General features: G+C 54.4%; 2 protein-coding genes across 5 annotated transcripts in view; one reads left to right on the plus strand and one right to left on the minus strand.

Moving 5' to 3' along the window:
- The window catches only part of BRSK1 (BR serine/threonine kinase 1), a 24,386-nt gene extending 12,242 nt beyond the window's left edge, over nt 1-12,144 (minus strand). The window contains exons 1-7 of one of the 2 annotated variants that reach the window (XM_039466022.2): nt 11,563-12,144; nt 8,767-8,861; nt 8,537-8,622; nt 6,247-6,387; nt 2,363-2,479; nt 2,249-2,282; nt 2,100-2,168 (exon numbers count right to left, since the gene is read on the minus strand). In XM_039466022.2, coding sequence (XP_039321956.1) covers nt 2,100-2,168; nt 2,249-2,282; nt 2,363-2,479; nt 6,247-6,387; nt 8,537-8,622; nt 8,767-8,861; nt 11,563-11,698 — 678 coding nt within the window. In that variant the 5' untranslated portion in view covers nt 11,699-12,144. Of the gene's footprint in view, nt 1-2,099; nt 2,169-2,248; nt 2,283-2,362; nt 2,480-6,246; nt 6,388-8,536; nt 8,623-8,766; nt 8,862-10,377; nt 10,672-11,562 lie in introns of those variants that run through there. The other variant, XM_010332656.3, reaches the window with a different exon arrangement.
- The window catches only part of HSPBP1 (HSPA (Hsp70) binding protein 1), a 30,878-nt gene continuing 25,426 nt past the window's right edge, over nt 8,584-14,035 (plus strand). For 2 of the 3 annotated variants that reach the window (XM_074385921.1, XM_074385919.1), the window contains exon 1: nt 8,584-8,658. The gene's annotated coding sequence lies outside the window, so the exon portion shown is untranslated. Of the gene's footprint in view, nt 8,659-12,657; nt 13,941-14,035 lie in introns of those variants that run through there. The other variant, XM_074385920.1, reaches the window with a different exon arrangement.

Below are 14,035 nucleotides of genomic sequence, written 5' to 3' on the forward strand. Positions count from 1 at the left end.
GCCCGGCTAATTTTTGTATTTGTAGTAGAGACCGGGTTTTACCATGTTGGCCAGGGTGGTCTCAAACTCCTGACCTCGTGATCTGCCCGCCTTGGCCTCCCAAAGTGCTGGGATTACAGGCATGAGCCACTGCACCCAGCCTAATTTTTGTATTTTTAGCAAAGACCGGGTTTTGCCATGTTGGCCAGGCTGGTCTTGAACACCCTGCGTCAAATTATCCACCTGCCTTGGCCTCCCAAGTGCTGGGATTACAGGCATGAGCCAGTGTGCCTGGCCCCTTGCCTTGCTTTGAACCCTTACTCTGGGGCTTATACCAGCATGACCTTAGGCAAGTCACTGCTTGGCAATGGGTCGTCACAGCACCCACCTCACAGACTGCATCAGAATGACCTGACCTAATACATTACAGTGCTGGGCCCACAGTTAGGGCTGTTACACACTGGCTATGTGATGCATTTGTAGCCAGTGTGTAATTGATCACACCCCTACTGCATCCTGCATTCTGATATAGCCACTAGCAATGAAGCAGGGAGCAAAATCACATCCCCGCCTGCCTGAAGCTTGGCCTAGGACGCTGCCTGACACACACTTGATGCTCAGTAAGCAAAAATGGAATGAGCAGAGAAGTTGCATTCCAGAGGGGACAGGTAACGAACAAATGAACATAGCATATGAGATTGAGAGAATGCTTCCAATCAGCAGGGCAAAGGTTGGAGGGGGAGGCAGAGTGACCAACCATGGAGGAGTAGGCATTGGAGAGACTCATGGGAGGTGATGTTGTGAGCCTTTGAGGGCTTTTCTGTGTGTGGCAAGCTCCTGGTGGCCCCTGGTATCTGAGGCCTGTGGACGGAGAATAGGGAGATACAGAGAAGGCACCTCGGAATGCTGATCTTGGAGTACAGAACGCTGGGCTTGACTTCTGGTTGCCTGATGCTCTAGCATGGAACCTCAGTTTCCTTTTCTCTGTTAAATGGACATAATGATCCTCCCAGGAAGGGTATGCTATGGATTAAACATTACAACAACGGGCTGCCAGCGGTGACTCACACCTGTAATCCCAGCACTTTGGGAGGCGAAGTGGGAAGGATCACTTGAAATGAGGAGTTTGAGACCAGCCTGGCCAACATGGAGAAACCCTGTCACTACTAAAAATACAAAAATTAGCCAGGCATGATCGCGGTCACTTGTAATCCCAGCTACTTGGGAGACTGAGGCAGAATTGCTTGAACCTGGGAGGTGGAGGTTGCAGTGAGCAGAGATTATGCCACTGTACTCCAGCCTGGGTGACAGAGCAACACTCCATTTCAAAAAATAAATTATAAAAACAACAACAACAACACAGTTGCTTCTTGTTATTCTCGAGAGTTCTGTTCTATAAAGCCGCCGCAAACTCTCGACTAGTGAACGTTGTTAGTCATGGCTACTGAAGGAAATATAGTTAGGTTCCTTTAACCCTCTGGTCACATTTTTGTCAACCAGTCATTACATAACCTTGTTTGTACGTGTTTCCGTTTAAAGACGCCTTTCCCATATACTGTGTCATTGACACTGAACTCACGGCCAGCTGCGCTACAAGCAGGGGTTTTCTCCATAAGGGACGTCACAGCCTCCTGCGCTCAGAAATGCTAGATGGCACTTCAGAAGCATTTGGCTTCCTGGTCATTTTTAAACAGCGAAATCGGCTGGGCGCGGTGGCTCAAGCCTGTAATCCCAGCACTTTGGGAGGCCGAGGCGGGTGGATCATGAGGTCAAGAGAGCGAGACCATCTTGGTCAACATGGTGAAACCCCGTCTCTACTAAAAATACAAAAAATTAGCTGGGCATGGTGGCGCGTGCCTGTAGTCCCAGCTACTCAGGAGGCTGAGGCAGGAGAATTGCCTGAACCCAGGAGGCAGAGGTTGCGGTGAGCCGAGATCGCGCCATTGCACTCCAGCCTGGGTAACAAGAGCGAAACTCCGTCTCAAAAAATAAATAAATACATACATACATACATACATACATAAATGCAGATGACCCCCAGTGAGGATGGAATGTACTGTCCTGTGCTCCCAGCAGGTGGGATTGGTCTAGAAATGGCAGGACAGGTGAGGGCACCTTACCACAAGCAGGGCGAAGAGGATGACTCCACAGCTCCACATGTCTGCCCGGCGCCCGTCATACTTCTCGCCCTGGAAGGGAAGGCCAGTTGGGACTCCACCGCCCTCACTGCCACCGCCACCCCTCTCCCCTCCACCCACCCCTCACTCACCTTAATCACCTCTGGACACGCATAATGGGGGGACCTGAGGGAGAGAGCTGATGTGAGCCTCCAGCCGGCTTCTACACCCCTGCCCAGGGGCTTGGGAGCCGGGCTCCCACTCACCCGCAGCTGGTCTCCAGGAGGCTGTCCCCCACCTGCAGGGATGCCATGCCGAAGTCTGCAATGCGGATGTTGTTTTTCTCATCCAAAAGCAGGTTCTCGGGCTTTAGGTCTCTGTGGCTGAGACAGCCAGGTGGGGCTCAGGCCTCTTCCTTCCTTCCAGGAGGCTCAGGCCCCACTCACTGGCTCTCACAGTGGAACACTTCTGCATACTTTTTGATTTTTCAGAGGGTGAGAGACCATTAATTATCATTCATTTATTTTGGTCTGTTTTTAAATTTTCTTTTTAATTTAATTTATTTTATTTTTGAGATGGAGTCTCGCTCTGTTGCTCAGGCTGGTGTGTAAACACCATCTCAGCTCACTGCAGCCTCTGCCTCCTGGATTCAAGTGATTCTTCTGCCTCAGTCTCTGGAGTAGCCACCACATCTGGCCTTATTTATTTTGAAATGGGGTCTCACACTCTCGCCCAGGTTGGAGTGTAGTGGCATGATTTCGGCTCACTGCAACCTCCGCCTCCCGGGTTCAAGTGCTTCTCTTGCCTCAGCCTCCCAAGTAGCTAGGATTGCAGACATGCGCCACCACACCTGGCTAATTTTTGTATTTTTAGTAGAGACGGGGTTTTTACCATGTTGGCCAGGCTGCTCTCAAACTCCTGACCTCGGGTGATCTGCCTGCCTCAGCCTCCCAAAGTTCTGGGATTACAGGCGTGAGCCACCGCTCCCAGCCTTTTTAATTTTTTAATTTTAGAAATGGGCATCACTTCTCCGCCTTTTGGCTAAGATCAACTGTATTTTTAGAGGTGGGGTCCCACTCTGTTGCCCAGCCAGGAGTGCAGTGGCACAATCATAGCTCCCTGCAGCCACGACCTCCCTGGCACAAGTGATCCTCTGGCCCCAGCCTCCTGAGAAGCCGCTACCACAGGTGTGCGTCATCACATCTGGCTTTGGAAACGTTTTGTAACAGACAATCACAGACGTGCCCAAAACTGGAGAGAAAGTATGAGGAAGTCTGACTTACCCACCTCCCAGCGTCATCCATTATCAACTTAGGTCCAGTCTTATCTCATTTCTGTTCCTTACGTACTCCCCCCCGCCCCCTGCTGCCCACATTTATTTATAGGACATCTTGGACGTCATATTCGTTTATCCATAAGTATTTGAATATGTACAAAGCAAGATATTTTGAGGTAAAGCTGATACGAAGCTGGTTCTTAAAATCCTTGGTCCCTCTCTTCAGACCTTCCCACCGCTGAACCAAACTCCTCAGGATTTAAGGGTTGATGTCTGGGGCAAGAGGGAGTGTAGGATTCTGCAGTTTCCATTTGCCTGGCCATTAACTGGGTCGTACTTGTTAAATATGTTGACTATCTTCCCCTAGAGGCCAGGGTTTTAATATCAGGGTTTTGACAATCTTGTCAATAGGAAGGTGTCAAAATTTAAACAGGGCTATGTGCTGTGGCTCACGCCTGTCATCCCAGCACCTCAAGAGGCAGAACAGGCGAATTACTTGTGGTCAGGAGTTTGAGACCAGCCTGGCCAACATGGTGAAACCCCGTCTCTACTAAAAATACAACAGTTAGCTGGGCATGATGGTGGGCACCTGTAATCCCAGCTATTTGGGAGGCTGAAACAGGAGAATCGCTTGAATCCAGGAGATGAAGGTTGCAGTGAACCAAGATTGTGCCATTGCACTCCAGCCTGGGTGACAGTGAAACTCTGTCTCAAAAAATGTTTTTTAAAAACCCCAAAACTGAAAATTTAAATAGGCAGCCTTTTTATCAGCAGCCTTTACCTCAGGTCTGAGCCCCTTCACCCTGATCCTCACCCCATTTCCGAAACACATCTTAGTGGGAGAGATATGCAGATAAAGGAGGCTAAAAGATGAAAGCATTCATTTTGTACCTTATCAGTTATAAAAATGTTGTATATTTAGGTTTTTTTTGAGACAGAGTCTTACTCGGTCACTCAGGCTGGAGTGCAGTGGCAGGATCTGGGCTCACTGTAACCTCTGCCTCCTGGGTTCAAACAATTCTACCGCCTCAGCCTCCCGAGTAGCTGGGACTGCAGGCGCGTGCCAGTACATTCGGCTAATTTTCGTATTTTTAGTAGAGATGAGGTTTCACTATGTTGGCCAGGCTGGACTTGAACTCCTAACCTCATCATCTACCAGCCTCGGCCTCCCAAAGGGCTGGGATTACAGGTGTGAGCCACTGAGTCCAGCCCAGAATAAATAAGTTTTAGGAGTTATTCCTAGAGTTATCTTTTCTTTCTAGAATAAAAAAGTGTTACAAAGCAATAATAAAAATACTAAATCAAATTTAAAAAAATAACTGAATTAAAAATGGGCAAAGAGGCAGGGCGCGGTGGCTCACACCTGTAATCCTAACACTTTGGGAGGCTGAGGTGGGCAGATCACCTGAAGTTGGGAGTTCAAGACCAGCCTGGGCAACGTGGTGAAACCCCGTCTCTACTGAAAATACAAAAATTAACCAGGCTTGGTGGCACATGCCTGTAATCCCAGCTACTCGGGAGGCTGAGGCAGGAGAATCAATTGAACCTGGGAAGCGGAGGTGGCAGTGAGTTGAGATCGCGCCATTGCACTCCAGCCTGGGCAACAGAGCAAGACTCTGTCTCAAAAAAAAAAGGCGAGGGGCCAAAGAATCTGAATGAATATTTCTCCAAATCTATACGTGACCAATAAACACATAAAAAGATGCCCAACATAGGAAATCCTTAGAGAAATGCAAAGCAAAACCCCAATCAGATGCTACTTCACATCCACTAAGATTGCTCTAATCAAAGAGATATAATAACAGGTTTTGATGAGGGTGGGCAGAGATTAGAACAATCAAATCGTGAAGCACTTTGGAAAACAGGCTGGCAGTCCCTCAAAAGGCTAAATAGAGACTGCCACATGACCCAGCAATTCCACTCCTAGGTATGTGCCCAAGAGAACTGAAAACGTAGGTATGCATGAAAACTTGTACATGAGTGTTCATATCTATGTTATTCATGATCAAGAAGAGAAAAGAACCAAACTGGCCATCAACAGATGAACGGATAAACAAATGTGGCCTATCCATACAATGGAATATTATTCAGCCATGAAAAGGAATGAAAGTATTGGTAAGTGCTATAATACGCATGAAAACAGAAGACACTTTGCTAAGTTACAGAAGCCAGTCACAAGGGGCCATGTATCAACCTGGCGTGGTGGCTCACACCTGTAATCCCAGCTCTTTGGGAGGCTAAGGTGGGCAGATCACCTGAGGTCAGGAGTTCAAGACCAGCCTGGCCAACATGGTGAAATCCCATCTCTACTAAAAAAATACAAAATTAGCTAGGTGCAGTGGCGTGCACCTGTAATCCCAGCTACTTGGGAGGCTGAGACAGGACAATCAATTGAACTTGGGAGGTGGAGGTTGCAGTGAGCCAAGATCATGCCACTGCACTCCTGCTGGCTGACAAGAGCAAAACTCTGTCTCAAAAACAAAACAAAACAAGACAAAAAGGGCCATGTATGGTATGATTTCATTTATATGAAGTGTCTGGAATAGGTAAATCCATACAGACAGAAAGTAGGTTGCCAAGGCCTGGAGGCAGGAGGAAAATGGGGAGTGACTGCTCACTTAATGCATGCAGGGTGATGAAAATGTTCTAAAATGTTCTAAAATTCTAAAAGTCCATAGTAGCAGATGTAGACCATTGCAAATATATCACAAACCACTTTAAAAGGAGGAATTTTATGGTGCGTGGGTTATGTCTCAATGGGATAAATGATTTGGGGGCTGACCACATGGCTTTTGCTCAGACTTCCACATACCCCCAAGGGCATGTCCCCTGGGCAGCCCCCAGCCCCGCCTCGCCCTCAAGCTGCCCGCTCACCAGATGGAGTAGCTGTGGCAGAAGTCCAGTGCAGACACGATCTGGCGGAAGAACTTCCGGGCCTCCTTGGGCGTCAGTCTCCCCTTCTTTACCAGGTAGTCGAATAGCTCACCCCCTGAGACGTGCTCCAGAACCAGGTACCTGAAAGATATAGAGGGGGCAGAGGGCTGGAAGGGGCATGTGGATGACCAAAGGGCCTGGCCTCCCTCTTCCATTGGCCTCTGGAGGCAGAGAACTCCAATTCCCGTTATCCTTGGGAGGAAGAGACTCCAATTCCCATGGGTCCCTGGGAGAAAGAGACTCCAATTCCCATCACTCTCTGGGAGGAAGTGACTCCAGTTTCCACCAGCCTCTAGGAAACCAAACTCAAGTCCCATTAGCCCTGGGCAGCAGAGCCTCCCATGCCCACTTTGGAGGGGAATCAACACTCTGACTCCTAATGGTTTCAGGAGATAAGGCAACTCTATTAGCGCCTGAAAGACAAAGACCCCAATTCATATAGGAGCCTGGGAAGTAAAGATACCCCTACTCCTATTAGCCCCTAGGAAGCCAAGCCTCTCCCTTTGGGATAAAGAAACTCAAATTTGAATTAATTTCGGGCATTAATGATTGCAAGGTGCACCAGTCCAAGCTACCTTCTGTGAGGCAACAGATGGCAACTCCCATCAGTGCCTAGAAGTTAAAAACTCCCACTTCCCATAAGCCTCTGGGACACAGGGGATCCCAGTTTCCATCAACCATTTGTGTTTGTTGTTGTTGTTGTTGCTGTTGGGACAGAGTCTTGCTCTGTTATGCTGGAATGCAGTGGCATGATCTCAGCTGACTGCAGCCTCTGCCTCCCAGGTTCAAGCAATTCTCCCACCTCAGCCTCCCAAGAATCTGAGACTACAGGTGTATGCCACCACACTCAGTTAATTTTTGTATTTTTAGTAGAGACAGGGTTTTGCCATGTTGGCCAGGCTGGTCTTGAACTCCCAACTTAAGTGATCCACCCGTCTTGGCCTCCCAAAGTGCTGGGATTACAGGCGTGAGCCACCAGCGCCCAGCCTCCATCAACCACTTGGATTCTAGACTCCAAATCCCGTCAGGCTCTGGGAGGTTAATGCTAATTCCCATCAGCTTCTGGGAAACAAAACTCAGTTTCCTTTTTTTTTGAGATAGGGTCTCACTCCGCGCTGGAGTACAGCAGCACAAAAACAGCTCACTCCAGCCTCAACCTACCAGGATCAGGCAATCCTCCCACCCCAGCTCCCCAGGTAGCAGGGGCTACAGGTGCGCACCACCACGCCTCGCTGATTTTTGTATTTTTTTGTAGAGACAGGGTTTTGGCATGTTGCCCAGGCTGGTCTTGAACTCTTCAAGCAATCCGCCCACCCAAAGTGCTGGATTACAGATGTGAGCCACTGTGCCTGGCCCCAAGCGGTCAATTTCTATGAGCTCTTAGATGGCTGAGATTCCTGCCCAAAGCTTGAACTCCCATGGCCCTGCCTCCCTATGCCAAGGGTGGAGTGGGGGCGACAGTGCCCTGGTTTGGACAATACTCCACCCTACCACCACACGTGGGAAAGCCTGAAAGCAAGTCTCATGAGCATCAGGGAAGGCAGCTTCCTGTGTGTAAAACCTGCCTCAGCATGGATGGACCTGATGTCAGTTCATCCTGGGCACTGGGTGCAGGAGGTGGGGGGGCTGTCCCCTCTCCCGCCACCCAGCCCAGCTGTCCTTTGGGTCACCAGAGTTTGGACAAAGAGGCCCATTCTCTGGAGCTTGGACAGCTGGGCCCCCACCCCCATCCTTCCTGGTGGGTGACTGACTTTGAGAAACTGACTCAGAACTCCTAAGGCGGCCCATTGTTGGGGTGTCCAGCCATAGGACCCGAAGTTATGCCGAGGAGGAGGGGGACTCTCCAGTGCTCCAGAGTGGGGGTTTGGGAAGATCCTTTGGGCTTTGCTAGGCCCCTTGCCTTACAAACAGGGGCATCTGCCCATGGTAAATTGGGTCTGGTCTCAAGCACCCTGCTTATCTAGCAGAGGGCATTCCCTGCAGTACAGCAGGGTGAGGAGCTGGAGCTCACCCGCCCTGTCTTTAGCCTCGGGCCCAACACAGTGTGGGAACGGTGGGGTTCCCAGTGTGTCGGGGATTCCCCTGTGCAACAGGCAAGGGACTGGGCCTCCAGTGGTCCAGCCTGGAGAGCTCCAGGTTCCCCAGGCCCGCCTGGGCCCTGTTTCTGAAGTCCCACCATCTAACTTGGGGAGGGAGGTTGGGGCAGGGCTGGGTGTCTATAAATACCTACAAATATTTCTTGTTCTCGTAGACGTCGTGGAGCTTGAGGACGTGCGGGTGTTCGATGAGCTTCAGGATGGCAATCTCCCGCTCCACCTGAGGGCCAAGAGGGGCGGGGACACGGGAACAGAGGTCAGCACGGCCCCCTCCCTGCCCTCAGCCCAGAGGCCTCCCCCGCAGACACACGGAGTCACACACTTTAAAACACTGAGGGGCACGGGGAGCAGCGGGCACACACACCTTCATCAGCACCGACTCTGACAGCTTCTCCCGGTTCACAATCTTGATGGCGACCTTCTGACCCGTGATGCAGTGCACCCCGAGTTTAACCAGCCCTGGGGAAGCAGAAATTGTGGGGTATTCTGCCAGGTCCCCTTCCCCCTCAGCGCCTGTGTCCCCTCCTGGCCACCCTGTTCACTCCTTCCCTGGCTGGCCGCTTCACGGTGGCCCAAACGCATCAGACCTGAGCTCCTGGGGCTGACAGCCCACACTCCCACAAAGCCACCCCTTCCCCCTTCCTCCTTCCCTGCCGCCACTTCCGCTCTTCCTGACTGCCCATTGCCCATGTGCCCCTCTCCTCCACTGGCCGCCACCTGGCCCTCACCCTCCCAGTCCTGGGGAGCCTGCCTGCCACGCATTGCCTCCTCACCGTGTCTCCCCCGTCTGTCTCCTCCAAGCCCTCTCTCTCCTTCTCTGTCTCTCTCCCCATCGCTTCATTGTACTCTCTGCCTTTCAGTGTTTTGGAGACCCTATGACTCCCAACGACTATAATCTCACATTTGCCCCTCACCTCCTCCCTACTCTGCAGCCCCAAGTGCCTTCCTGGGTCTTCTCTTGGTGGCAGCCAAAACAGACAGCACGCAGACCCCAAGGGTATGCCCAGTCTCCCAGCCCACACCTCTCCCCAGGACTCTCAACTGCAGGACCTGAGCCCCCAGAGCCACAGACCCATCCCTGGCTAGCCCCTAAAGCTACAGGCCCAGGCATCCAGACCCCAGCCCCTCCTCCCTCAGACCCAGGAGTCCAGACCCCAGCCCCTCCTCCCTCAGACCCAGCAGTCCAGACCCCCAGCCCCTCCTCCCTCAGACCCAGCAGTCCAGATCCCCAGCCCCTCCTCCCTCAGACCCAGCAGTCTAGACCCCCAGCCCCTCCTCCTTTAGACCCAGCAGTCCAGACCCTCAGCCCCTCCTCCCTCAGACCCAGCAGTCCAGACCCTCAGCCCCTCCTCCCTCAGACCCAGCAGTCCAGACCCTCAGCCCCTCCTCCCTCAGACCCAGCAGTCTAGATCCCTAACCCCTCCTCCCTCAGACTAGGAGTCCAGACCCCCAGCCCCTCCTCCCTCAGACCCAGCAGTCTAGACCCCCAGCCCCTCCTCCTTTAGACCCAGCAGTCCAGACCCTCAGCCCCTCCTCCCTCAGACCCAGCAGTCTAGACCCCTAGCCCCTCCTCCCTCAGACTAGGAGTCCAGACCCCTAGCACCTCCTCCCTCAGACCCAGCAGTCTAGACCCGTAGCCCCTCCTCCCTCAGACTAGAAGTCCAGACCCCTAGCACCTCCTCCCTCAGACCTAAGAGCCCAGGCCCCCAGCCCCTTCTCCCCGAGACCCAGGAGCCCAGGCCCCAGCCCCTCCTCCCTCAGACCCAGTCTAGGTCTGACCGCTTCTTGTCTTGAAACTCAGGAATTCAGGTCAGCAACACCTTCACACTCTTACCACCAGGATCTGGGGTTCTGGCCCTCTCCTTTTCCCTAGGGTCTCAGCTCCTAGTCATGACCGGGTCCCCACTCCTGTGGACTCTGGCCCTGAGCTTCATAGAGACCCTGGGTATTTTGCTCCCATGTCACCTCCACCCACCATCCATCCGGCAGGAAGGCGGCCGCGCCGGCCAGTGGCCAGCGTTCAGCAGCAGCAGAGGATGAACGCCCTTTCCACAGCCGCTCCGGGAGACTCGCCCGCTGCAGCCCACCTTCCCCCCCTCCCTCCTGTTTCCCACTCTGAGCCAGCACACCACAGAGGGGGAGAGCAACCTAGGCCCCACAGCCCCATCACCCCAACTCGATGCCTGGAGAGCCGGAGGCCAGAGGACAGTGGAGAGGGAAGAGGCTCCCCAGGACAGAGGCACTCCACCCGTCTGCAGCTGTACTGCAGCAAGAGCCTCAGCTCCAGCCGACCCCACTCCGCAGGCCGCCTCCTTCCCCTCCCCGGCCCTGGAGCCCCTCCAGCCTCTGTCCCTATGAGAGCTGGAACACTGGGGCCCCAAACTCCATGTCCCAACACTCGGGGTTCCGACTACCCTCATCCCTCAGACCCAAGAGTTCAGGCCCCCAGCCCCTCCTCCTTCAGACCTAGGAGTCCAGACCACCAAACCCTCCTCCCTCAGACCTAGGAGTCCAGGCCCCCAGCCCCTCCTCCCTCAGACCCAGGGGTTCAGACCCCAGTCCCTCCTCCCTCAAACCCAGGAGTCTAGACCCCAGCCCCTCCTCTCTCAGACCCAGGAGTCCAGATCCCAGCCCTTCCTACCTCAAACCCAGGAGTCTAGAACCCCAGACCTTCCTCTCTCAGATCCAGGTGTCCAGAACCCCAGACCCTCCTCCCTCAGACCCAGAAGTCCAGACCCCAGCCCCTCCTCCCTCAGACCCAGGAGTCCAGGCCCCCAGCCCCTCCTCCCTCAGGCCAGGAGTCCAGACCCCGGGTCCTCCTCCCTCAGACCCAGGAATCTAGGACCCCAGCCCCTCCTCCCTGAGACTCAGGAGTTCAGGCACAGCCCCTCCTCCCTCAGACCCAGGAGTCCAGACTCCCCAGCTCCTCCGACCTCAGACCCAGGAGTCCAGGCCCCCGGCTCCTCTCCTCCAGGACCTCAGAGTCTGTGCCCCCACCCCCTCCACCCTGGGTCTCAGGGGTCTGAATTCCAAGTCCCTTCTCTATGAAGGGCCCAGAGGTCTGGGCAGCCAGCCCCTGCCCTTTGAATACCCTGAATCCCTACTCTGCCCCCACCTCCACCCTGCTCCCGCCCCAGGTGTCCCCTTCTTCTAGGCTCACCTGTCTGTCCTTTGCCCAACGTCTTCTCCAGCCGATAGGGGCCCACATATTGGGCATGCTGGGGTGGGTGGGGGTGGGGGTGGGGGAGGTGGTAGGCAGGAGAGCCCCCGCCTCCCTCCTTGGCCCCGGACGACATGGTGCCCTTGGTCCCGGCCCGAGCGGTCCCCCGGCCGCCCCCCCTGCGGCCGGTCGTCCCGTCTCTCCGGTGGGGGCCGGCGACCGCTCCGTCCCGGCCCCCCCGGCTGCCCCCCACCTCTCCGGGGGTCCCCAGGGGGCTGGGCTGGCCCCCCCCAGTCGGCGGGCCGCGGAGCTGGGGGAGGGGGGGCTGGCCCGGGGGGTCAGGCCCCGGGAGTCAGCATGGCCCGGGGGGGCTGCGGGGCCCCCCCTCCCCAGCCCTTTTTTGGCCGGCCCCCCGCTTCCTGCGCCTCCCCCCACCGGGGGGGTCTGAGGTGCGGGCCGGCGGATGCTGCAGGCCGAGGTCCCCCCGCCCCCCCCACGCGCCCTCTCTCCTCCGCCTCCTCCTCCTCTCCGCCTCCCCCCGCCACCTCGTCCTTTCTCTCCGGCACGCTGACATCACCATCCGGGGACTCCGGGCCCTTCCCCAAAGTTAACCCTTTCGGAGGGGGGAGGGGGAGCGCGGGGGGGGGAGGGGGCGGGCCTCCAGTTGGAGGGATGGAGATGAGGTGGGAGGATGCAGGAGAGAGGATGGAGGGAAGGATGGAGAGAGAGAGAGAGAGAGAGGACCCAACAGATGGGGCAGAGATGGAGATACACAAAGAGAGATGCTGGCTGACAGAGACCGGAGATTGGCAGAGACCGCCAGAGACAGGCTGAGGCAGAGAGGCAGGGACAGAAGAGAAGGAGGGAATGGCAGGCCGGGCAGACAGACGGGGAGAGGGAGAGAGAGCTGCTGGAAGCCGACAGAGGGATGGAGAGTCAGAGACTCGGAGAGACAGAGAGAGGAAGGCCAGCCAGAGAGGTGGGGGAGAGGCACGGGGGGGGGGGGCGGGGGCAGGGGAGGCCGCAGGGGGACCGAGGGTACACACAGGTGGAGGGACACGTGCTGGGGAGAGGTGGGGATATATTGAGGGAGACAGACAGAGAAGGGAAAGAATTCTTGGAGATGCTGACCCAAAACTCATCTCTGTTTCGCTAGCCCCCTAAGCTCACCCACCCAGGTCTTTGTGGGCACGGGCTGTGTCCCCGCTGATGTCAAGGCTGCATATCTACCCACAGCCCAGAGTGATTTAGGATTCTCTTTGCTTCTACAGAGAAGCTTCCAGAACCCCCTGAGGCCCCTGTGTATGTTTTTAGACCCCCATGTATTCTCTGTCCTCATCACAGGGTCCTTTACATCTTCATGTGGGTCCTGGTGTGCCCCATACATCCCCACTGCAGCTCATACCCCAGCATATGCTCTTCCTGTGAGTAAGCCAGCTGCCCCCATTAGCTTTCCCCATAAGCCATAGGTCCCTCTATAACGTACCCGAAAGTGTTAGACAACCCTTTAATTCTCAAGTCCCCTGTAAAGAGCACCCAGGGCTGGGCAAGGTGGCTCATGCCTGTAATCCCAACCTTTTGGGAGACCAAGGTGGGAAGATTGCTTAAGATCAGCCTGGATAACACAGTGAGACCCCATCCCTATTTTTAAAAATATTTTTAAAAATTAGCCAGGCATGGTGGCATGTGCCTGTAGTCCCAACCACTGGGGAGGCTGAGGCTTGGGCCAGTGAGTTCAAGGCTGCAGTGAGCTATGTTTGCACCATTGCACTCCAGCCTGAGCAACAGAGCAACAGAGTGAGGTCCTGTCTCCAACAAAAAGAAAACAAAATGCACCCAGGAGCCCTTTGGCTCCTGTGAGATTTCCAAATCCCCTATTCAAAACCTTTAGTCCACAAATCTTTAATGAGTGCCAAATCTCAGCCAGGCACTGTACCTATCAGTAAGAACATGGCAGTGACCTAAATCAGCAAAAAGCCCTGTCCTGTGGAGCTTCCATGCTGGTGGATGAAACAGATGATCAACAAGGTCGATGGGCAAAATGCATGGTGTGTTAGATAATCACGTCCATGCTGAGGAGGTGACTACAGCAGGGAAGGAGATTAAGAGGGGCCTGTTGAGCAGGGTGCAGTTTGTTGGCCAGGAAGCAAAATGAGAGTTTGAGCCATGAAGGGCAAGGGGCATTCTAGGCAGGGAAACAGCAGGTGAAAAGGTCCTGTGGCAGGAGTGTGTCTGGTGTGTTGTGGGAGCATTGAAGGGGCCAGTTCGGCTGGAGAGGAGCGAGCGAGGGAGAGCAAGAAGAAAGGAGCCCAGGAAGCAGATCATATGGACCCACAGAAGCAGAGTGGCCATATGTCCTGGTTTATGCCCGATCCTCTGTAAGTTTCTTTTTTTTTTTTTCTTTTTTTTTTTTTAAGATAGAGTCTTGCTCTGTCTCCCAGGCTGGAGTGCAGTGGCATGATCTCGGCTCACT

This window comes from Saimiri boliviensis, chromosome 14 (genome assembly GCF_048565385.1).
Source record: "Saimiri boliviensis isolate mSaiBol1 chromosome 14, mSaiBol1.pri, whole genome shotgun sequence".
Taxonomy (NCBI): Eukaryota; Metazoa; Chordata; class Mammalia; order Primates; family Cebidae; genus Saimiri; species Saimiri boliviensis.